Source organism: Lepidochelys olivacea (assembly GCF_965140295.1).
Source record: "Lepidochelys olivacea isolate rLepOli2 genome assembly, chromosome: 2".
Taxonomy (NCBI): domain Eukaryota; kingdom Metazoa; phylum Chordata; order Testudines; family Cheloniidae; genus Lepidochelys; species Lepidochelys olivacea.
This window is the reverse complement of record NC_140412.1, coordinates 161884125-161909763: the sequence shown is the minus strand read 5'-3', so window position 1 is coordinate 161909763 and position 25639 is coordinate 161884125. Positions and strand designations below refer to the sequence as shown.

The following is a 25639-nucleotide window of genomic DNA, read 5'->3' as shown; positions in this document are numbered from 1 at the left end:
CTCTTCTAGACTACCTATCTTTCTCCCCACTGCACAGAACGATACCTGCAACAGCATGCATCAAGATGCCTCCTTCTGTATATTCCTTGAGGGTATCCAGGACAAGGATAAACAAGAGAAACTTCAGTGTTGATCCCTGACACACTCCCACCTTTACCAAGAGTTTGTCTGTTTCACCACCAGAAGTTCTGAATATTGATATAGCACCTATATATGTGGCTTGAACAACCCACACAAAGTTCTGGTACCATTTTCTCCCTCATACACTACCAGATGACTTGTCTTGGAACTCTGTCAAAGGTCTTTTCAGATCAATAGCAACCATCTTTTTCCTTGCATCTTGGTACCAAGGTCCTTTTCCTCCATGTATTTAGTATCTTTTCCCATCACACGATGGAGCTGTACAAGAATGCCAGCAGAGGGATATCTTCTATTCCAAGCTTTTTCTATGCCTCAGTAGCGATTCTGTTTGAACCTCAGCCTTATTTTTAATTTCTTTTAGAGCACTTGCAGCTTCATCTGGTTTGATAGAAGATGAACTTTGGTGCAGTAGAGCACAGAATAGCATTAGTCTCTTGGATTTTCTTCTTTTAAAAGCTGTTCAAAATACCTTTTCCATCAATCCTTTATGTGACTGTCAACAGTCAACACCAACCTCACTTCCTTTACATGTTTGGTACTTCTGTCTTGTGCTTTCACCAGTCTATACATTCCCTTTTCCCCCACCTTTGTTCTAAGTCTTATGTAAAATTTCTCCAAAACCTTTGCTTTCGCTTTTGTAACTACGTTCCTGGGCAATTTCTTTACATACTACTATTCCTCCACCTCTTGTTTGTTCCTACTACTTCGCCAGAGTTTTTTTTCTCTCATCTTTTACCACTTCATCTCTACTTTACTCCAACACCAAGCTGCTTTTTGAATAAAGGCTCTCTCTTTTGATTCACCCACAACTAGTTTAGCACTCTCCAATATATCCATCATCATTGCCAGTACCAAGCCTGATAGAAAAAGGAGGCGGGCTTGCGTTAGGTTGGCAGCCAGATGTAAAAATTTGCCATAAACTGACAGTGAGTCCTCAAATAAATCAAAACAATACAAGAGTATTCTCTAGAAATGATGCACGGTGCCTCTTGGCCAAGTGTTGTAGGTGAGGGTTACAGTGTAACTTCAGAAGCATGCAGTTTCTAGCCCAGAAATCGAAGATCAGACTGGCACATTGGAATGCTGGTCTACTAACTGGCTGTAACACGGAGCTAGGAAACACTGAAGAGGTGGAGAGTACAGATAGCATGTATCTTGGAAACAAAATGGAAAGTGAAAAAGGCAAAACATACTGGAGAAGGATACAAAACAATTTACTGTGGGACTTCCAACTCAAGAAACAGTAGCCATAGCTCAATGGTAAAATAAAGGAAAGAGTGGTGACAATAAATAGAATCTGTGACAGGTTAATGACGGTCAAGCTGGCTTTTGAAGGTGGATTGCTAAATGCTTCTTAGTCTGACTGTGCGGAGGATGAGAAGCCAACTCTCTGGAAGATGTAAGACAATGCTCTTCAAAAAATTCCAGAAAATGAGGAAATAATTATCGGCACCTACTTAAATGGACATGCTGGAAGAGACAGGCATGGATATAGCAGACAACATGGTGGCCAGGGCTACGGAACTTTACATGACAAAGAAGAAAGCATATTGCACCTGATACAAGCTCATGACCTAGTAGTATCCAACACATTCTTTACAAAAAGAGAGAAACAGCTTATTACCAACAAGAGTGGGAGCCAGACTGACTATTTTTCAGGATTCCTAGAAGAAAACAAAAGATATAAAGGACCACAAGGTGATCGCAGGAAAAAGTCTTACAAGTCAACATAGAACACTCACCTTAGATATGCGTCTTAGAACACAGATAAATAGAAAATGAAAGAGGGTAACACCAAAGATTAGGTAGCAAAAACTACAAGTTAAGGGTGAGGGCTTAGGGAATTGGTTATGGAGAAGATAAGGGCAGCACCACATGTGGAAGGAGTGGATAAATTTGGGGATTTTACAGCAACTATAAGGCATTTTTTCCAGAACTCAAATAATTTGTGTGGCTCTTTTCTACACCCTCTCCAGTTTTTCAACATCCTTTTTCAAATGTGGACACCAGAACTGGGTGCAGTATTCCAGCATTGGTGTCATCAATACTGTACTCAGAGATAAAAATCAACTCCCCACTACTCTTCACTACTCCTTCATTTATACATCCAAGGATTGCATTAGCCTTGTTTTGCCAGAGCATCTCTTTCTGTGCTGCTTTCACCACATAAGCCACACTGCTACTCATGAAAGGGGGAGTTAGAAAGCAGGACAAGAGCTCTCCTGGATGGTTAGGACTGCCCTTGATTATTTTTGAAAGCGAGCCACAGGAATATAATAGGGCAGCACAGGTCTGAACTGACGAGCTGCCGGCAGAACTCGTTCCCACTTGGAACGCAAAGTGTGCAGGACTGGATTACAGCCTGAAGCCCTAGGTGCACTATCGCACAGGACAATTTTAGCTCAGTCTGCATGGCACCACCCTCACACCATAGCCTCTTCCCCTATTTGGAATGGCAGCAGGGGCTTCCCTTTCCTAGGGAGCAACAATGCAGCAGCATCTGAGGACCCTCTCCTATCTTGAAGAAGTAAGAGTGGAAGCAGGGAGTTAGTTGAACTAAATGATACACAGACATACAGCTCATTTATTTGAGCTGATCATTTAATTAATATCAAGTGCAAATGCATGTAATTAGAGCATCACACTCCAACAACTCCATTTCTATGAATGTGCAATTAAATTTTGAAAAAAGAGAACACATTGTGCAAAGTAATGCCAGGAATCACAAGATAAATACTAAATTAAATATAACTGACTTGCCCCCTCCTCCCACAAGCAGAATAGTCCCAACATTACATGCAACATTAAGGCATGCAGTCCCCTTTGTCCATTACTAGATCTTAAGTAAGCTTGAGTATGTTTTGGAAAATTTCAGAATCACCTTAGCCTCTAGTGAGGAAGCAATGCAAGGCTCTATTAACTTCAATTGTGGGTCAACAAAAGAAGAGGGAGGCCACTGAAGATAACCGGTTAAGCCATTCTTTGCATTTTACAAGGCACTTAGTGATTTCTTAATTTAAAAATTAAACTATATGCAAAAATTAAACTTCTAAGTCATAACTGAGGCACCAAAGGACTGCACCTAAAAAGAAAAGTGACTGGTGAGAAAATTCTGTGCTAAAATATATAGCCTAGAACTATATATCAATGTAGTTTAATTGTGTGTGAGACAGCTCTGTACATTGGGAAACATTACTATCCCTGCCGTTCACTGAGTTATTGTCTGTCCGGGGGCTTTATTGCTGACATATTAAAAAATGTGTTGAAAATTTCCATATTCCCCCAACAGAACTGCAGGTCTCCTTTGGACCAATGGCACTTTTATCTTCCTTTTCTGCAGTAAAAACATGAGCTGAACCAACTTTATTCACTGTTCATCTACAGAAAATGTGTAAATTCAATCCTACTTAAAACACTAACAAAACAGAGCGAGCCTGTGTTGTAGTAAGAGAAGGCCCTGAAACAAACTCTTGTATCAGAGGCCCAGTCTGAGGCCTGAAGCCTGAACCAAAGTACTTCCAGGCAGTGTTAAGCAAAGCTGGGCTGTGAGCCAAAGGCAGGTCCCACTCACAGAAGTTAACAAGAAAAGATTGTTAGAAGCACGTGCACACACACGTAAGTGCTAATGAAAGGAACTTGTGTCAAGACAGCATCAGAACACTCCATAAACACAAGGAACAGGCAGGTGCATCTTAAAGACAGGGTCAAAAGGACAACATAATGAATAAATTCATTTAAACTATGAAAAGTAATCTGTTCTGCAACTGTATAAAAGTAGGTTAGGGAGCGCACATCGTTCTGATGTGTCCAGCCTAGGGGGCAGTGAAGTGTCCTGCCGCTGACTGAGCTGTGTCCATTGCCAGGGAGCACAAATTCGTAGTATGCCCTATAAAGTCTATAGGGAACTATTACTGTGCTTCATTTGACAATAAATCTGGCTCGGGTTCCTTCGTATCTTACTAGAGTCTGTGGGTTTTGGGGGTTCTCTCGGGGTCTGCTGTGTTAGCTATCTGCATAGAGCTGGGTCAGCACGCAGAGGGAACACGCAGGCAGCCGACGTATCATTGAACAAGAGCAAAGCACCACACTGGTAGCTACCAACATGTGTCACTGATTACAGGGCCAGATTCAGCCCTGGTTTAAGAGAATACAACTAAAGAGGAGCTGTTCCTGTTTGTGCTAGGTTGAATTGCTGAGACACCCAGAGCAATATCGAGTTAAATGAAGACAATTGGTCTATTTGAACATAAACACTTGAGGTTTTAATGTAAAATGAAGGTGTTATCTGACTTTCAGAGAGTTCTCTTGCAAAAACAAAAAAGTTTAAGTGTTTGAGAGGCAAAGAACTACAGTCTTGCTGAGACCTTAACGCAGAGCTGTTTTGTTGGATTTCTGAAAGTGGTATGCTACATGTGAGTTACAAGATTCACTTCAGTTTCATTATCTAAATCTGTAAGAGTAAATATTTCTTAATAAGTTGCCATTCTGGTCAACTCATTTCTGAAGTGATTGTTACTGAGAGCACCATCTTCATAGAAAGATGCAACACAGAACAGGTAGCTAAGGGTTCAAATGAAGGACCCATAAACCCAGTGGCCCTCAAACTGTGGGGTGCCCCCCCCCCCGGAAGGCACAGAGGAACACTGGGGAGGGGTGCACAACAGGGCCTGGGTCAGCTCCCACAGGGGGTGGGGAAGGAGCCCCAGCTGCAGCCCTGCTCCGGCCCCAGTCACAGCCCCTCTGCTAAGCCAATTGTGCAGAAATGGAGGGGAAGCATGGACACATTCAATTACTGGTAAGAGAGGATGCAACAGGAAAAATGTGGGCACCACTGCATTAACCCCTGGAGGACAATATTCCAGAGACAGGTGGGTGGTTCCCCCACTAGTGAAAATACATGAGTCAGAACCTTGAGAAACTTGACCACTGCTGGATGAGAAAAAAAAATTATGATCTTGAATATGTTGGATGACTTGCAGATATTGCTGCTACGTGAATCTGGAGTGAACTGATCGAGATATCTGAATCCTTAAATATAACTTGTATGTGAACATATGAAGAAACTGTGTGAGATGGAGACAAAATGCCCTGAGATGACCAGACAAACTTTTCCACTTGCATAAACAGATCTTGTTGAACCTTTTCCACTTTGTATTAAGATATTCTGCACATCTCTAGAAAAAGTCCTTACTAAGACAGTCTAACAGCATCCAGGCAGTGTGATCCTTGTGGAATCTGTATTTCCATGTCTATATATGATGTCTGTTTGGATTGGTAAGTGGACTTCAACCATTCTTGTAAACAACAAACGCAAAGTCAGCCAGACTTTTGGGGCTGCAGACTGATAATGTGCCTTCCCAACTACAAAATTACAATTATGTCCTTGTGTGCTGGTGGGATGGAAATATACATCCTGCAGATTCAGAGCTGCAAACCAGTCTAGAAGATCCAAGGTATAGATTATTTTAGCAAGGGTCACCATTCTGAATATGCACTGACAGATGAATGTGTTCAGAGCTCTTTAGTTCCCGAGAAGTCAGGTTGGTGCCCCATTTTGAACTTATTTACTTGGGCTAGTTTCCCAGATGTGAAGAAGAGCTCTGTGAAGGCTCATCTGTCTCACCAACAGAAGTTGGTCCAAAAAAAGATATTACTTCAGACACCTTGTCTCCCTGGGACCAACACAGCTACAACACTGCATACATTCTTGAGAACTAGACAGTAACAAGAGTAAATACTCTTCTCTGTGAATTAAAAAACTCTCTTCCCTTACTCCAAGCATAAGGAGGAACTGTACAGCTTGATAGAATAGTGTCTGATGAGAGCAGTCCCTCCAAAGAGATGGGAAACTCCTGGAACTCGATCAAATAACCGATTTGTGTAGCACACAAAACCCAGTGCTCTGATGTCATCTTGTTCCAGGCTACCTGAAAATAAAAAACAAAAACCACCACCAATCTCCATATGGGGTAAGGAAGTGATAGAGATCCTTTACGAGTTGTTCCCAGCTGCTCTCAACATGATTATCAAACTGACTGCTTGGAAGATAGCATTGTTCTTGTAGTGGTGGCAGTAACAGTAGACGGCTGCCTCCTCATCTGGAATTTCTACCTCTTCCTGGATGATTTGGCTGGTCACTAATATGACTGAGAATGGGATCTTCATCTGATTTGGTTTTTTCCTTCTGGGATGAGCAGTGTAAGTGGTTAAAGATCTCAGTGAAGCTTGAGAATCTTAACATATTGCATCATCAGTGGCATCAGAAAGGAAAATTGATTCCTTACAAAAAAGGGAGATTCTTGATTGCATTCAGAATTTCTCTCGTTAACCTAGATGACTGCAGCCAGGATACATGAGGCATGATAATTGTAGTTGCCATTGACCTAGCTGTGGTATCCGATGAGTCAATCTACTAAAATACTTTGTAAATTGACCCTCCTGGATCAATGATTGTTCCTCTTTAGATTCTAGAATCTAATCTAAAAACTCTGATACCTTGTACCAGTTAAAATAATCACATTTTTGAAAGGAGAGCTTGGTAATTAGCTATTCTGAGTTGCAGAGTAGCTCTTTCTAGTCTCTTTTGGCTCAGTTTCTTTAAGTTAACTTTGAGGCCTGTTGTCTCATTCTCTTGTGAGCTGCTATAACCAAAGAACCCAGTGAAAGATGTAGAAAGAAGTACTCAAATCCCATAGAAGGGAACTAGGTATCTTATCTGTCCTTTTGAAGTCAGGGGTATAGATGCTGGGATTTTCCAGAGGAGCTAAGCAGGTTCTAAAAGGCTCCACTGACAGACAGTGTGTGTCTTTAAAGTAAAGAAGAGTGTAAAATGCCCCCAAATTTGTGAGCCTGGATGGCCTTCAGGAATCTCCAGTGCTTCTGCCATCCTGCAAAGTTAGTCTTAGAATGCCCTGTTGTCAGGTGGTGAGGTAAGTGGATAGCATAACAGCTTCATTTGGCAATGATGACAACATATGTGTTAGAATCACATCAGAGGATAACTGCAGTCACTGCCCCTCTTCTGAAAGTTCAATTTGCATAGTCTCCACCACAGAGAGATAAGGGTTGCTATAGTTGAGTTCTGAGCAATTCCTGTGGTAAAGTTCTACATGCCACAGAGGAACTGGGTCTCCTTGCCTCACGCACACACCAAGATGCCCAGCAAAGCCAAGAAGCAGAATCATGACAGTATCATGTACCAGGAGGGAGGCCATTCCCTGTGTATGCCACAACTCGTAGCCCTGGAATCTTTATCAGAATATTAAGGATTATACACTGAGGAGGAACAGGAAGGTGATCCGTCCACACCAATATCAGAGGAAGGAGAGTATGAATACTCTTTTGGCAGAGGTAGAGCAGATCTAAAAGGAGTCTGAGGGATGCAGGTGGGGAGATGCCGCACCAGGGCAGAGGACGGACCCAGTAACAAAGCTTGCAGTAGCAGTTCAGTAATCTTAATTGAGACAGAAAGCAAAGATAATTCAGATAAGATCAATATAACCAAACCCCTAGCATTGTAAAGCTTGGCCCTGATGACACAGGTGCCAAGAAGAAACCATATATAGTTAGTACCAGGGTGAGTGGTGCCGAAGCGATCGGTACCAGAACAAACAGCCCTATCAGCACTAGAGCAAACCCATGAGGTAATACTTCAGACTCTATATCCAAGACAGATGGATGCTGATGAAGTCATTCTGAGGTCTAACTTCAGTGTTTTTGCAGACACCAGAGGGACCCTTGTTGAGGCCTTCTGGTGTCCTCTTTTCAAGTTGAAAGTGGAGATGTCTCTTTCAATTTAGATGAAGATCTGCATCTATGCTCCTTGGATGAGAGGAGCTGATATCTCCCCTTTTCTGGATGGGAGGAGGGAATGACAAAAGGATCCGTAGAAGGCTTTGATTAAGCATGAGCCCTGGAAGTTGAGACACAGGAAATTACTGCTGAGGCACTTTTTTCAGAGGACTGCTTGGACCCAGAAGGAGCCTGCTTTAAAAGGTCTTAGGCCTCAGACTTATCTAGGAGGAAGAGCTTCAACTGAACATCTCTGTTTTCAAAACAGATGTTAAAAAAAACAATATAAATTTCTGGGTGATGTGCCCATTGCAGAGAGGAAATAAACTCTAAGTGTCCACCTGTGATAAATAAGGGGGAGGGGATAGCTCCATTTTATGGGCACCCAGCCAGCCAGTTAGCTATAAAACCCCTCTTCTTAGCTGTTCTCTACTTGCTTTACCTGTAAAGCATTACCAAGTCCATAGGTAAAAGGAAGGGAGTGGGCACCTAACCAAGGGAGCCAATGGACAGGCTAAAACTTTTAAAATTGGGAAAAAACGTCCCTTTTGTCTGTCTGTTCTCCAGGGAAGAGGGGGACAGAGCAGCAATGCTGTAAGAAGCTTTGGGTGAGGTATGGAAAATCATCAGATCATACCTAGAAACTACTAATTTAAAACCCCAGATATGTAAGTAGATCAGGAAATGTCTAGAAAGATGCGGTTAGGTTTATTTCTTTTTATTTCTTTATGGCTTGTGGACTCCTCTGTGCTAACTCCAGGTGCTTTTGTTTTGCTTGTAACTTTAAGATGGACCTCAAGAAGCTCTCTTGATACTTAATCCTTGTAACTGTTCTTTTTAAAACCTAGCAAAAAGCCTAAATTCCAGATGTATTTTCTTTCTTTTTGTTTTTAACAACATTTACCTTTTTTAAGAACAGGATTGGATTTGTGTGTCCTTAAGAGGTTTGTTTAATTAGCTGGTGGCAACAGCTGATTTCCTTTGTTTTCTTTCTCAGCTCTTCCCCGGAAACAGAAGTGAAAGGGCTTGAGGGTACCCCACAGGAAGGAATTCCCAAGAGCGCCTTCCTGGGTGTTCAAAGGGGTTTTTGCACTTGGGTGGCAGCAACATCTATCCATCCAAGGTCAGAGAAAAGCTGTAACCTTGGGAGTTTAATACAAGCCTGGAGTGGCCAGTATTAAGTTTTAGAATCCTTGCGGGCCCCCACCTTCCACACTCAAAATGCCAGAGTGGGGAATCAGCCTTGACACCACCACTGAGGGGAATAGCTGCCTCCGATGGCTAACAGTAGGGGTAAGCAGAAAATAGGAGGAAATAAGTGGAAATCAGATGGCTCAGACTTCTCAAGCCAGGAGTAGTAGCACAGTGCATTTGGTAAAATCTTCCTCTCTGAACCACTGGCTGAAGTGAAAGGGTATTCTGAAATATTGTAGGAAGAAATTATCTTGGCGCTGCACATAAGATGGGATCTCTACAAAAATCTGTTTCCTCACTAGAAAATAGTGAGTTTCCGTGAAGCTGTCAACCTTTGAATTTCAAGTGTTTCCACAAAAGGAGTAGAGAATAGGGCACACTGAATTTGAGCTTAATGTAATAAAGGAAATTGCAAAAGAGACATCCACACTTATAAAATTACTTATTAAAAAACAATGTTATTGGAGAGAAAACTGGAAACTTTAGAGAACCAAGTCAGGGTTCAACATATCCATATCACTCAGAATATAGGTTCTGAGCCTCAGGGGTTACAGAAAAACCTCACACCTAATATTCACAAACTGGATATTAATATGACCTAGTATACATGGAAAGAAGTTGTAAGGACTCCTCGTGCAAACCCAAGGAAGAGGAACTGATGCAAGATTACTGATACCCTGTCTGATATACATGATAGGGAATGAAACTTGAAAGCTGCAAAAGCTGTAAGAGTTATCACTTACTACATGCCTTAATATATTGCACTTCTCAGACTTACTACATTAGAAAACAAGCACATGAAGAGACAAGTGGAAAGTGTTCCATTATTCCCAGCAAAATTCCACGTTATTTTGAAAGAAAAATCATCATCTGGATGGTAGTTCAGCTGATGTTTTGCTAGGAAAGATCATTTAAATCCAACAAAACCAGCTCTCCAGAGTTCTCAGAATGACAACTAACATGTTCATTTTAATAACTGTCCCAGTGAACAGACTGTTTAGATCCCTGTGTACCAGGCTCAATGGACAGATTTACTGCTTATGCTAAGGATGCCCTTTTTCCTCTTTTTAAAATTGTTTATGGTTATAAGAAGATGGTAAAAGACACAGTAAAAACTATTAGGAGAACTTAAGGTTTGAGTTTAAATTAAAAATTTGATCCACTATACCATAAAAGTTATGTTCCCCCTTTTGTGCAAGAATGTTTGTGAAAGATTTACACAAATGAAAGCAAAGAAGATAGTATAAGATATCAGAAATACCTCCCTCTCCCGGGGGGGGGGGGGGGAAAGAGGGGCAATGCAGGGATAGGGTGGAGATGTGGTCTTTAAGAACTGTGAAGACCTATTCATCAGGCTCTCTTCATCTTTAAATATTTTTATTTCTAATGTAATCTCACTAGCCCACAGAAACTGCTTTCAGTGTTTCATTATGGGTAAAATATTAGACCCAGGAAGAAATGTAAATAATTATTTACACATATCTATTTTCTATGCTTTTCTCCCTCAGTTGAAGTAAGGGACAACTGCAGAACAACATAACTACAAATAGATGTAAAAGTCATTTGTCTGGAACTTAAGGTAGCAATTCAGCTAAGAAATCCTCATAGCCCACTCTTATATTTTACCTGTGTGATTGAGAACCCACACAATTGCCCCAAATTAGCATTTGATTTAAGTTATGCAATTTTAGTTATCCAAACAAATGTGAAAAGATCTCGTCTCCTCTTCTCACTGTCTCCATTAACTGCTGAAGTTAATCTGGCAGTAGGCCTTCACTTTCTTCCAATTATTCAAAACAAATATTTTGAAACACCACACAACAAAAACACCACCAGGATTTCAATCATGTTTCCAAGGTCAGTGTTTGTTTAGATTAAAAAACTCACTCAGGCCAGAGTCCTTGACACAAGCTCTCTCAGTGTCTGAGATCTAGGTGATCACAAGCCTCGGGCTCTGTTCCAGCCATTAAGTTATTTAAAAGTAGCAGCTGTCAATACACAGCTGCAATGGAAAGAAAAAAAATCACCTCTAACATTAGTAACTACTCCACACAGCTGTGGCTATCAGATTTAGAATCAAAAGAATCTTTAAAAAACTAAGTCCCACATGCACACACACAAAAAACAAAGGGATACCTTTCATTAAAAACAAGAGCTTTTTTAAAAGTACGTATCAAACCACTATTTCAGTATGTGCACTAGTGTTAAAGAATACACAAATCTAATAAGCATATTGCAATGAAAAAATCATTTTGGTAAATAAAACTCATTAATTGAAAATACTTCCTTAATGAATGCAACATAAAACAGTAATTGTGTATTCAGCAGTTTTGCTTACAATTCCCTACAATAATTTTACCCAACTTAGAACAATGCCTTTGTTCGGAGACGTACTTTGGAAAAACTGACAATACCAGATTTTAGAAAGAACTGTAAGCAAAATAAGCGGACACCCTGTCAGACCAAGTTTTTCAACAAGGTTAAAAGGATTCTGAAAGATTACAATCTATGCATATAAAAGTTATGTTAGCTATACTCATTTAAAAATGACCTATATAAAACATGCTTACGTAAGTAAATTGACCTTCCTAAACTCATACCAATAAAACCTTTTCACATCACACTATTCACATACGTGGAGGTAATAATAATAATAATATGGCTGGAAAAGATTTCCAGATGTCACCAAGTCTAGCCCGTGGAATCTGAGGCAGGACCAAGTATATCTAGACCAGTGGTCTCCAACCTTTTTAAGCACAAGATCACTTTTTGAATTTAAGTACAACCCACGATCTACCTCAAAGAAAACGTAGAAACAACAATAATCACACAAATCCAAACACCATTGTCCCACCCCTTCTCCGAGGCCCTGCCCACTCCATCTCTTGCTTTCCCCAACCCTCACTCACTTTCACCGGGCTGGGACAAGTGGTTGGGGTGCAGGAGGAGGTGTGGGCTCTGGGCTGGGGCCGAAGGCTTTGGAGTGTGGGAGGGGCTCCAAGCTGAACCTGGGGCAGTGGGTTGGGGTGCAGGAGAAGGTTCACGGTGCAGGCTCTGTGACGGAGTTGGTGCAGGAGGGGGTTCAGGGTGCAGGCTCTGGGAGGGGACTCAGGGCTTGGGCAAAGGGTTGGGGTGCAGGCTCTGGGAAGGGGCTGGGACGGGGTGCAGGAGGGGGTGTGGGCTCTGGGGGGGAGGTAGGTGTGGCGGGGGGCTCAGGGCTGCAGGTTGGGCTGCAGGAGAGGGTTCAGAGCTGGAGCAGGGGGTTGGAGTGCCAGACGGGTTCAGGCTCCAGCCGGATGCTGATTACTTCAAGCAGCTCCTGGGCAGCGGCACAGCAGGACTAAGGCAGGCTCCCTGCCTGCCCTGGCTCTGCACCATTCCCCAAAGTGGCCGGCATGTCCGGCAGCAGCTCCTGGAGGTGGGGTGGGGTGGGGTGGGGCGGGGCAGGGCAGGTGGCTCTGTGCGCTGCCCCCATCTGCAGGCACACACCTCCTCCCCCAGCTCCCATTGGCTGCAGTTCCCCGTTCCAGGCCAATGGGAACTGCAGGGGTGGTGCCTGCAGGTAAGGGCAGCACGCAGAGACTCGCTACTCCCTATCCCCAGGAGCTGCAGAAACATGCTGGCTGCTACCGGTAGCGGTGCGGAGCCAGGGCAGGCAGGGATGGTTGCAGGAGAGTTGGCAACCCTAGACTGAGATGGCAATCGACTGCCAGAGGCTCCACGATCTACCAGTCAATTGCGATCTACCAGTTGGTGACCACTGATCTAGACCATCCATGACAGGTATTTGTCTAACCATTTCTTAACCTCCAGTGATGGGGATTCCACAACCTCCCTTGGAATTCTAATCCATTACATAACTACCCTTAAAGTTAAAAAGTTTTTCCTAATATATAACCTAAATCTCCCTTGCTACAGAGATTAAGCCCATAACTTTTTGTCCTATCTTCAGTGGACATGGAGAACAACTGGTCACAGAGCTCTTTATAATAGCCCTTAACCTCTCTGAAGACTTAACAGGTCCCCTTGAGAAAGACTGAAGACGAAACATACTCAGTTTTATTAACCCTTCTTCATAGGTCGGATTTTCTAAACCTTTTATCTGTAGCCTCACCAGAGCTGCATAAAGCAGGACAGCTGCCTTCTGTGTCTTACATATGAGGCAGTACTACCACCTAGCCAGTTATTCCCCATTTTGCAGCTGAGCATTTGATTTTTTTTCTAAGGAAGTACTTTGCATAGGTCTTGATGTTCATGTTAAATTATATCTAGCATTAGCTTTTGATTGCCATACCTATACTCTGCCCACCAGTCCAATCTGGGACTTATTCTAACTCCCTAATCATGTTCTAACAGATGCCCTTTTTCTTAAAAAATTGTCAGATAAGCGTTCCTTCCTTTTCCCTCCCCCAAACGGTAGAATTCCCACTCCCCCTACCGGCAAATTATTCTGGCTCCAAGTTCAGGATAGGCAATATTAAAATATAAACCAGTGATAGGATTAAGGTCTAATCTTTCAGAATTCTAAAAGTCTAGAAATAGGAGCTTTATAAAACAGGAAAGGGGAGACTGCCAATTTCCCAATGGGGGGGGGGGGAGGGGAAGAGAGAGAGAGAGTGTTCTTGTTCCTAAGCCTAGAAGGTCCCAAGTCATGGCATTTGTATTAATTTTAAAAGCTATTTTAGATCATATTTAAAGGACTTTTGAGAGGCGTTAGTTTTAATATTCCTTTTGCTATAAACCCCATACAGTAGTTGGACTCTTGGTAATGGAGATAAAACAGCTTTTCAGACAGCAGGACACAAACAATTTCAGTGAAAGTTTCTGAAACACTGAAAACTCTAAAATATTTTAAGTATATGTGGCATATGCAGAATACTTAATGGTTTTAAAAAAAGATTTTGGATCATTTTAACTGCTTTGCACCACTCTGCTGGCACAAAGCATCTGCAAAACTGGATCAATCACCTCCCTGATACACACCCTGTCCAAGTAAAATTACACTTTTTCCCTCTGACTCCCCCAGCAGGGGATACTTCTATGAGAGAGAGTTTGACAAGGACATCCCTACACGCTGGCATTTTCCAGTTTCTAGAATAGCACATAGGAGCTTTGAACGCCTTCAGTGTAATAGTCAGGAGCTTCCAAGCTATTTTAAGTAGTGCCAAGGACTGAACTGGCCCCAGGATCAGGCAAGTACGCCACTCTACCTCCATCCTTCCTCAGGTTGAGTGTATTATAGCTGCAGCAGAGGATGTAGGCATTTATCATTGAGAGTACAGGATGACCTGCATTACTTATGAACGGGCAAAATGGTTATCCCAAAAACTCATGCTGTGAGAACCTTTATACTATATCACACCATATCACATATTTGCTATCCACACATGCACATGGTCAAAACAAAAGCACTTTAAAAAAAATCCAGTCTGATCTGTGAACAAGAATTCACTAATATTTAATGTGTTCCTTTAAATCCTTCCTTCTGTGTTCTAAAGATGAATTGATATCCCTAAAATCCCTGGTGAAAGCTCCTTGTTTACATCAACTTAGAGGGATGTAAAATGAATAGTATAAACTGTCCAGTGCATGCTACTTACCAGTGAGAGCACAAAATTGAGAAGGGCTGTCCCACTATAGAAGAGGATTGTCACTAATGTTGTTACTGTGGTGAAGAGTAGGCTCACATTACGACTCATCACTATCCACAAGGACTCCAGAATCTGGCAAGGAAAAGAAAGTAAGTCACTACTTTGACTAAAATTATCTAAAATATAGACCTGGTCAGAAAATGATTTCTCCCTTCAACAAACCTGCAAAGAATAATTCTGTTTTAATCAAGACAGTTTTTGGTTTTGACAAAAATCTAAGATTTTTCATTTAAAACAATTTTTCATAAAAACATCCCTTTTGTCAAAAAGCTATTTTCCATCAAAAATGTTTTAATGGATTTTTTTTGACAATTCTAATAAAATAGCATAATTCTGATACAAAAGACTGTGTGAAGACATCCATTCTTACTAGGAAGGCAGTGCTATTTTCTGTTTATTGCTGCTAGTTTCATTACAATCAGTGAACTTTGCGGAAAGAAAAAGATCTCATCCTTCCCTCAAAAGTAGGTAGGGCAGTTAAGTCAGAAAACATGTTGCAGTAACATTACAAAGCTAAATTCAAATCAAATACTGTAATTTTCTTCAACACAGGGTTAAAAAGAAGTTCCATATTAATTGGGGCTATTTAATTTTCTAACTTGTTCACACAATTAACTCAATACAGAAGTTATGATTTTGTGTAAAGGTACATTAATAAATTAGATTAGGTGTGGACAGTAACCTATAATCCATAATACAAAATCAGTAAGTGCTATTTTGGGACAACTGGCTGACTGCTTACTAGTTGCAGGTAGCATGGGAATGATTGGTTCAAAAAAAGTGATGCACTTAGTACAAACAGGTTGTTCCAATTAGCTTGCTCAGTGGCAGTGAAGTCCAAAAAAAGGAGGGAAGTTCAGAAGGCAAAACTGAGAGGAAATAAACTGAATAACTATGACAAAGGTAGGAATTTTGAAGAGAAGGACAGCAATTTTTCAGTCGACACTGAAGTTGGTAAGGATACAGTGAAGGATAGAGAGTTCATTAGTGTGCATGCACAGGGAATGGAAGCACTAATACTCACATTTGAAAAAAGAGTTTTTGGGAGGCTCTAAAAAAGGAATTGCAGTAATCAAGGTAAGAACTTTCAAATGCAAGAATGAGCAGTAACAGATGCAGGATATGCCACAGAGGCTAAAGAAAGCAGACTGAGTTTACCATTGTAAATGTGCAAATGAGTTTATACTGAAGGATTACTTCAACACTCAGAGGTAAATAGAATGTCAGAGTAAAGAATGTTAAGACAGAAGCCATTCAACAAAGTAGCAGGCTAAGTCAAGAAAAGCACCCAGTTAACCTGGATTTGGTAACAGGAAATTTAGGTGGGACGTCGATTTTCATTTTTAGGTCAGAGGCATTAGTCCATCAGTGCTATCAGGGTTTTTAAGTGGATGCCAGCAGCTTGTCTGGCAAAACAGAAAACTAAATATCTTGTAAAAAGAAAAGGAGTACTTGTGGCACCTTAGAGACTAACCAATTTATTTGAGCATGTGGCATCCGATGAAGTGAGCTGTAGCTCACGAAAGCTCATGCTCAAATAAATTGGTTAGTCTCTAAGGTGCCACAAGTACTCCTTTTCTTTTTGCGAATACAGACTAACACGGCTGTTACTCTGAAATAAATATCTTGTATTAAATAGACAATTTTTGGTTGTCTTTGGCTGTTGGACAATGGCTTCTTTTGCCTTGCCTGCAAAGAGGTCAGATGCTGGAAATTAGAGGAAGTAGAGGTAAGCAAAGGAGGACACTGGTGTAAAATGAAAAGATCAAGAAATGCAGAGTAGCGGCTGTAATGCTATTGAAGATTGTCACATTTCGATCCAAAACTGCATCAAACTCTGCAGTGCATGATGAAATTACAAGTCAGGTGAGGAAAAGAACTAATAGGGTTGAAAAAAGAGATTTTAAAACATAAATAATAGTTACTAGAAAATGTAGTTTCAGCATTAATAATTTTCACTCACCTAGTTACTGATTAGTCATAAAATGAAAAATTTAGCTATGCAATTGGTCTGACTCTCAATACTTATACACAGTACATGAAGTTATTCACAACTTCGTCAACTCTTGACTGGACTACAACACTTTAATATACCTGGGCATGAAGCCTTCAGAACAAGCTAACTGGTACACAGTCTGTTACAGAATGTCACTTCACCAACACTGGCTATTGAGAATACATCAAACCTGTCTTCTGCTTCCTACACTGACTTCCCAGAGAGTATCAAATTAAATTCAAGGTGTTCAATGGCTTGGGCCCAGGGTATCAAGATGAAGACCGTGATTGACAGCTGCGCTCCTCTGTCACAGTGGAACTTTCCACAATAAGCATAAAGCTTGTCTGTGCAGAAGAACAGAGCACTTTCTAAGGCCAGCCCAATATCATGGCATTAACTCCCACAAGACCTATCACAAACCTCACCACCTTCTGCTCTAACTGCAAAGCACATTTCTTTGATCTTGCCTTCTCTAACATATTGCAACACATTGCTAAATATATTGTATAAAAAATTCCAAAACAAAATTACTCCACTGCACACTTCTCTCCCTGGGGCAAGGAAGAGTACAAACACATGGTAGATATTAGTCACATTTTATGCACTCCCGGAAGGCCATCATATACTATAGCAGGGGTCGGCAACTAGCCGCACATGAGCCCATTTTTAGTGGCACGCTACTGCCAGCCGGGGTCCCGGCTGCCGCCCCCGCTCAGCCCGCTGTCGGCCTGGGTGAATGAAACCCCAGGCCGGCAGTGGGCTGAGCGGGGCCAGTGGCTGGGACCCCAGCTGGCAGGAGCCGGCGGACGGAACCCCAGACCGGCAGCGGGCTGAGCTGCTCAGGCCGCCACTGGTCTGGGGTTCTGTTTGCTGGTGTAGTGCATTAAATTTCTCCCCGTAGGAATGTGCTACTTGCGGAGCACCAGGACTGGCAGCCGTAAGTAGTACATGGTAACTAGCACATTCCTACGGGGAGAAACTTAATACACTATAGCTGGGTAGGGAAGGCTGTGCCTCCCCAAACTTCCCGCCCCCTGACTGCCCCCCTCATAAACCCTGACCCATCCAACCTCCCCCACTCCTTGTCCTTGACCACCCCCTCCCAGGACCCCCTTCCTCCTGACTGTCCCCCTCAGAACCCTCCACCCATACAACCCCCTGCCCTGCTCCTTGTCTCCTGACCACCACCTCCCGGGAGCCAACCCCTCCATCCAAGCCCCCCTGCTCCCTGTCCCCTGACTCCCCCGACCCCTATCCACACCCCCGACAGGCCCCCCAGACTCCCGCGTCTATCCAACCACCCTTGTTCTCCATCCCCTTACCATGACACTCAAGAGCATCAGGACTGGCAGCCGTAAGTAGTACACCGTGAGTAGGACATTCCTATGGGGAGCAATTTAATACAGTACACCCAGCCCCACCCAGCCCACTGATGGTTTGGAGTTCTCAAAATATGTTCTCTCACCCCTTTTCAAAAATTACACTACGATTAACTTAAAAACTTGAAAACGTAAAAACTTTGTTTGTATATTACAGTAATTGTTAAAAAATGTATAATGTTAATAAATACAGAGGTTTGATAAAACAAAGTAGTTGTACTTATGTGTCTGTGCTTAATTTGTGTTTTTGATGATTTACCTTCTAAAAAAAATCTCACGTCTTGCACCCCCAGAAAGGGCATCATGCACGCCCAGGGGGTGCGTGCACCCTTGATTAAGAACCACTGCACTAAACTGATAAGATCTGCATTTTAATTTAATTTTAAATAAAGCTTCTTAAACATTTTAAAATCCTCATTTACTTTACATATAACAATAGTTTAGTTACATAGTATAGACTTCTAGAGAGAGACCTTCTAAAAACGTTAAAATGTATTACTGGCACGTGAAACCTTACATTAAAATGAATAAATGAAGACTCGGCTGACCCCTGTACTATAGTGATGTCCATGGCATAAAAACCTATATAGAAGCTTAAATAATTTTTTCCCCAGGCAGGGACTAGTACACCAAGTCAGAACCCACTGTGTATATTCATACCCAATTAATAAACTCCCAAAATGAGAGTTAGAGTTATTTAATTAGAGTTATTTAATAGAAATTCAACCCTCTCCCCCAAGCTATTTTACATCATACTCTAAATTTAGAAATAATGGCAAAAGGAGGTTTATGGTAGAAACCAGGTGTTGGACTTGGTGCAAAATACTGCTATAGATATATTATGCTGTAAATGAAAGCAAAACGTAGAAGGAAAATGTAAAACTGCCCCGGGGGAAGTTGGGGACAGTAAGTCTATAGTGACCATTTGTCTTGGCTGATAACAGTTCAATTCTGCAGGACTAAATAAGACTTCTTCCTTCAGGAAAGCCAGCTGACACCAGTAGAATTAAGACTTCCCTATTCTGCAAGATCTGGATTGCTGACCCAAGGGTTGAAACAGTTTTGACAGTGAGATTTGGAGTACTTTCATATCTCATTTTCTCCATTTAAATTTTGAGAAAAAGCACAGATAATCTTCCATCAGGACAAATATCCCTTTGACAATTATGCTGGGAGAGAGATTGTTTTCCTCATTCTCAAACTTCAAAAAGTTATGCTGAAGGGCTGGTATCTACCTTACGCCTCGAAAGGTGACAGCCCTTAAAGAGAGAGAAACATTAACTCATAGAAAAGTCACTTTACCATGGACAAAGCCAGAGGGACCTTTGGATTATTACTGAAGAACAGTTCATATGAACTGTAAAACTGGACAATTCCTTAGCAACAGTTTTCAGGGCCACAACAGACATCAGGGTATTTAACAACTTGAGGTATCCTTTGGACAATTAGAATTGGACTGTAGAGCCCAACTCAAGTTGGGACATATATACCACTCAGGCTCTTGAATTGCAAAAAAACATAGCTAAAGAATCCTAATTAGGTGAAGCTTACTGAAAGTTTTAATAGAGTGTGCCCTCTGTCTTCCTGACCAGGATATCTTTAAGAAGATACTAACTGCTAGTGTAATGATGGATGACTTTGTGAAAGCAGCAAGAGGATCGAATCTAAGGAGATATGAGCCAGGTCTCACACATCACCTGGAAAGCTTCAAGTGTTTATTCATAGGTTTAGGAAGGGCCATTTTACTCTCAAAGATCCCAGCATGAATTTAAAAGAAAAAAAAAAAAAAGAAAACAGACCAGGAGTGTCTCTTCTCTGTGAATAATTCAGAAAAAGAAGCGAGGATTTCCCTTTTTCAGAGGTTGAATCTTAACCATCTGGCTATATATTTAATAAGCAGGGACCATTTGTCTGACAAACTGTCTTATAGAAATAGGGTACAGAACCTGAGGCAGGAATCAGAACCTCCCCCCTCTCCATATCAATGGTGTGAAGGGGTAGGACTACAAACAGCGATTTTTACTTACCTTACAACAAACGAATCACTGGAAAATGGGTCTGTGCTACTACTTCTACTCCTGAATACAGGGTACAGCTCAAGGTTGAAACACCATGGAAACTCAGGCTCTAAAGCTCTTAAGCTGCTTTTGAAAAATGAGACTTCGGCCATTCTGTAAATTTTCTCTTATCTTAAAGATTTTGGTAATACAGATTAAAGTAGCAAGTTCTCGCTTTAAATAAAGAACCTTCTTTGTTCAATATTTAAGAGCAGTCTATATTTAAAATGTAATCAACAACTATAAAGGTCAAATTTTTAAGCCAGGCATATGAAATTTCATGAAGTATACTAGTCCTTCTGAGCTACATTTAGTATTATACTACCATTCAGCTAACAAGTTGATGTTATACCAACGTGCATTATAAATAAAGAAGCATACTGAACTTCCAGTTGTAGTACATCTCTTCCTCTGAATTGTACATTTGGGGGACTAGTATGGTAGTCTTCTCAGCAAGTAACAGAATGAGCTACAACTAATGCTCCTAAATCATTTACATACCCTGTAAGTGTCTTTTCTGCTTTTAGGGCTATTGTCCCGTCTCTTACCAAAGAGGATGAATACTCATTAGGACTCCAATGGGTGAGAAAGTAAGGTTACTTACTACTAAATAGAGTTTGACAACATAGCATCTGTATATTTACACCTTTAGGATGTGCCCAGTCTTATCTGCAGAGCTTTGGGACCTTTTAGAGCATGTCTACGCTGCAATTAAAAACCTGTGGCTGGCCCAGGCCAGCTGACTTGGGCTCAGGGCTGTTTAACTGTGGTGCAGACACTGGGGCTCAGGCTCTAGAATCCTGAGAAGTTTGAGGGTCCATCTACACCGTAATTAAAACGGCTCCACAGCCGCAGCTCTGTGAGCCTGTGTCAACTGGCACAAGGCCAGCTGTGGGTGTCTAACTGCAGCGTAGACATAATCATAGAAAGCCAGTTCTCTTCCCCCCCCCCCCTTCTTTTCTTAAAATGGTTTGTATTATAATAAGAATTATAGGTTTGTTGTTTAGGAATTTACTGTTACTGTTAGCATTAGTGCTCTACTGCACACTTACAAGTCCCAGGTTAGTGCTGGCTTACCATAAGTTTTCAAAGCTGGGCTGCAGCCTAAAACTTTGACAATGCAGAGATCATCTCAAAGAAGAAAAAGTTTAAGCGACGGCTGCTGCTCCTTGGCAATTCATTTAGTCTGCTTGTGAGTTCCTAGCTTCCCTAGCAAAACTCTTCTGCTACTGAATAATTAATCACTAGCTAAATAAAATGTTTTCATTACCTGCCTCAAAACCTTTAATATCTCAAAAGTACTGCTGCATACTAAGTTAAGTCAACATCCTTACCTCAGTAATACTGGCCTTAAAGAAACAAAAATGTTTATGATGTCCAAGTATCAATGCTCTAGTGGCACACAATCACATTTTCATCTATTTTAATTTGCAACATCAGAGTGAATAATATTTATGCAAGGGGTCGTGTACACAGGAGCCCGCAAGGGAATGCTGCCCAGAAAGGACACATTTAGAATTTACACTACGTTCAACCGTCTACAGTACATCATAAAGGACATGAGTGTGGAGAGAAGGGACAGGTGTTTCCTATAACTGAGGATAAATTGTGAGTTCATGGCTACAAACAGGAAAGCAAGTCAATTGAGAGGTTTTCTTTTTCCTACTGCAAAACCAAAACTGAAAAGAAAATAAATTGATGTAGCTGGAAACTATGGATATTTTCTTAAAAAAAAAAAATCCTTATTTTTAGGTTTCAGCCCTTGAAAATATTTATCCTCTTCTGCATTAAGTTCATGGTCACTCTATTGTATTGAGGTTATTGTAGCACCCCCATCACCATGGTATCCAAGCACTTTTCAGCAATGCATTAAGTGACATGAGTAGCACCTTCAAGTGTGTTTCCTTCTCCACTTGTCTTGCTAGGTGGGAAATTGCACATGGATTTAAAAAACAAATAAAAAAAATTGTGCCATGCATTTTTATTTATGAAAGGCAAGTTCAAAGAAATGTGCCTCATGCATGCATAAGTCAATTTAAAGAAAGGGTTAAACAAATCATTTCTGTAAAGTGATAAAAGGTTCACTGAAGTAACTTTCCCTTGAGTTACTTCATCCTGCTCCATATTCAGGAGTCAAAACTGTAACATCTTTAGAAGCACAAGGTATAAGGAACAAATACATACCTACTAGTCCATGGCAAGAGGTGCCTCCAGGGAAGTGTTAGTTTAAATTACCTCCACAAGAAATGCTGAAGGTTAGTAGAGAACTTATTTTCTGAGATAGCTCAACAATAATGTAAAGATTTTTTTTGTTTGTTTTATAGTGAACAAGTCAAGAACTTAAGAAGTGCCTGCACTGTAGTAGCGATTCTGTACATTAACCATTCCTGACTGAATGGACCATTTGAGTGTAAGTCAGTTTTTTCAGTATGGACTGGTTTCGATGTTATATTTTTTTTCCTTCAAGGAGGTGAGAGGACCAGTGCAATTAATTCAGGGAACCACAAAGTGTAAAATATTAATTTCATTCTTCACAGAACTTCCACAAAGAAAGAATAAGCTGCTTTCAAAACAATGAATAATAATTTGGAAAAACGAGACTAAGGAACCGGCCTCTCAACCTCTTGATCGATATTTCCTTCAACTATGACCTACACAAACTGAATTTTTAAACAAAAAAATAGTTGCTTTGAGTCAAACATTGAATTGTTAGTCTTATCAAAAACCTTTTAACTCTGTTTTTGCCACATTAGAATTTTTCAACTAAGCTAAAATATTTCGATTTGTAACTATACACATGATTTATTTCCTTGGAGCTTGAAACAAAGATATAGGTCATTTTAATTCAACTTCCTTGCTTTCTCCTCAGTGATAGGGAGGTGGTAAAATTTACTTCAAACAAAACTGTGGTGTTCAAAGAGAGATAAGAAAGGAACTGTGCCATAGAAATGGAGCAGTATGAATTTATTGGAAAGGGTGTGAAAAAAATGAACATTTGACCAGAAAAAAATCATGTCTAGCCAAATAGAGATTCATATTAATTATCTCCAAGAACGAGTGAAAAGATTAAGGTTTACAGAAACGAAAACATTTAAAACTAACCTGCAGACCACACAGTAATCTTGCAACAATGATATCTATTGGGAGGGGACAGGTTGAAGGTGGAAGAGATTGTATTAATATGGATACTGAGTCGACGAGTATTTCCTGATCATAATCCATTATGTTTGCCACTTTGCTGATGTGGAAGATTCACAACTGGTGTGACAACAGATCCTCAGATAATACTTGAATAGTTCCGTTTACCTCCAACTTTTCATGCATTCTTGAGTACTGTGTTATCTTGAAAGGTGAAATCACATTAGATGTTCAGATCACTTTACAAAGAGAATATTAATGCATAGTTTAAGATAAAAAGATACATACTGAAAGAAATGTCTCAATGTTCTCATGAACAAATGAAGCAATATCCTGCCAGTCCAGAATGTCACCCAGCCAGCTGTTCTGACGATTTATATGCAGCTTGTGTCCTTTGTGTCTTCCAGGATGTGTTACATTCTGAAAAATAAAGCAAGAGATTTAAGATAGAAATTAAATCTTAGCAATTTACAAAGAAAAGTAAGCTACTAGGACTTGATTTAGAGAATGCATGTCCGCTATGTAGCTTAGATCTATTTTCATTTGCACAAGACACTTCCAGCTGCACTTTCACAAATATTTAAGTTTTTATATATTTGTTCCCCCTTATTAGTTGTTAAACATGTACCTTGAAAATCTAACCCAGAATGCTTTTTAATAATTTAAAATTCCTTAAATGTGTTAATCTGTCAAATAAGTTTAGGAGGAACTCCCTGACATGGGGAGATTGGGGGCACTGGCAAGGAGTGCCTGAAGCAGAGGAGGCTGGCACACAGAAAGCTTGCGGGGTGCAACAGAAGAATACAAGGAGCCCTGATGCATGCAATAAGCTAAGTCAACATATATTACGAAATGTGTAGCCTGCGAGTAATATTGTGATCCCAGGTATTAGTACTCTGTTTGTAATTAGTTCCAACCAGTCTGCCAGGCATAAATGCAAGCCTTATTGCTCTTTTACTACCTGGATCATTCCTAGAGTCTCCCACTGGTTTTCTATTTCTGATCTGCTTAAAGAATATCTTGTTTAATTTTTACACCTTTAGCTCTCGGTTCTTCAAAATCCTTATTGCCCCCTCACATATTATTTGCTGTAATTTATGCTTCTGTTTTTTGGCTTCACTGGATTACTGTTTGGCTCAAATGATCTCTTGAAATTGCTATTTATCCATATTGGTTGATTTCCTGCCTTCCTGGTTCCCTTTCTAAGTGAGCAGTATGCACATCTTCTGAAACTCACTTATTGGGTTTTTTTAAAGTGGCATTATGATGCCAAGCCAGTGAGGGTTAAGCAACCAGCAGGCTGGCTGACCTGAAAGAATCCCGTAAGGACATATCAGAAGAGTACTGAAATGGTAAAGAGGGCCAAGCCTTGTAGATCATTATCAAAGGCATGTTAAGTACTAGAATTCTGGACATGTAGGCCTGTATTGTTAGAGAATTAAAAATAGATACTAATTATATTTGTTTGTGTTTACCTATTGTGACACTGCACCTCAAAGTAGCACCCTGGAACCCCCATATTCACCACTGGCACATAATTGATGTGTTTTGTACAAAGTATGCCTTGTGAGGTATCATTTTGTAAGTCTTGATTTGTTGACCAATATCCTGTTGGATTGTCTGTAAAATTATGAGGTGTATATATGTTACTGAAATATGTTGTGAGGTTGTGAACACCCACAACCAGCTTTTCAGTTACAACAAAGGAGTAGCCATCAATAGCCAGTTGTTAATGGCTCAAACACACAATCCACTGTCACAGAGGCGGAAGAGACAATGTACACAATGGAGACTGCTTGACCAATGTGGACTGCCTGCCCCCCCCCCCCCACCCCATGGCACAGCAAGGATCTTTCTAGCAGCTGGAAGAAGGCATTTAAAAAAAAAAAAAGAGAAAAACATTGGCATCATCACTTAGCCTCTCTTCCTCCTCATCTCAACACCTGGAAGCATGTGTGAAAGACAAAGACTTTGAACTGGAGAAGTTTGGTCTTAGGCTGGAATGAAATGCCAGCCTGTGTATTGAGGAACTGTAACCTGCCAGGACAATCTGTCAGAGTGAGAAATGCTGTTTGATTCAACTCTTGCTTAGACTAAAAGTTTACAATTTAGAATGCATGTTTACTTTTTATTTTCATAAGGTAACTATCTGTGACCTTTATACCGATCACTTAAAACGTCTCTTTATATTTAATCAATCTGTTTTCTATTTTACCTAAAACAGTGTGTTTTGGTTGAAGTGCTTGGGAAATCTCATCTTAGTTTACGAAGGCTAGTGTGTCCACTCTACAC

At 40.8% G+C, this 25639-nt stretch overlaps 1 protein-coding gene across 3 annotated transcripts in view; it reads right to left on the bottom strand.

The window, feature by feature from the left end:
- TMEM245 (transmembrane protein 245) overlaps positions 1-25639 on the bottom strand; it is a 120320-nt gene that overhangs the window by 30053 nt on the left and 64628 nt on the right. For all 3 annotated transcript variants that reach the window (XM_084620643.1, XM_084620645.1, XM_084620644.1), the window contains 2 exons: positions 23636-23767; positions 14727-14849 (listed from right to left, as the gene is read on the bottom strand). In XM_084620643.1, coding sequence (XP_084476769.1) covers positions 14727-14849; positions 23636-23767 — 255 coding nt within the window. The remainder of the gene's footprint in view (positions 1-14726; positions 14850-23635; positions 23768-25639) is intronic.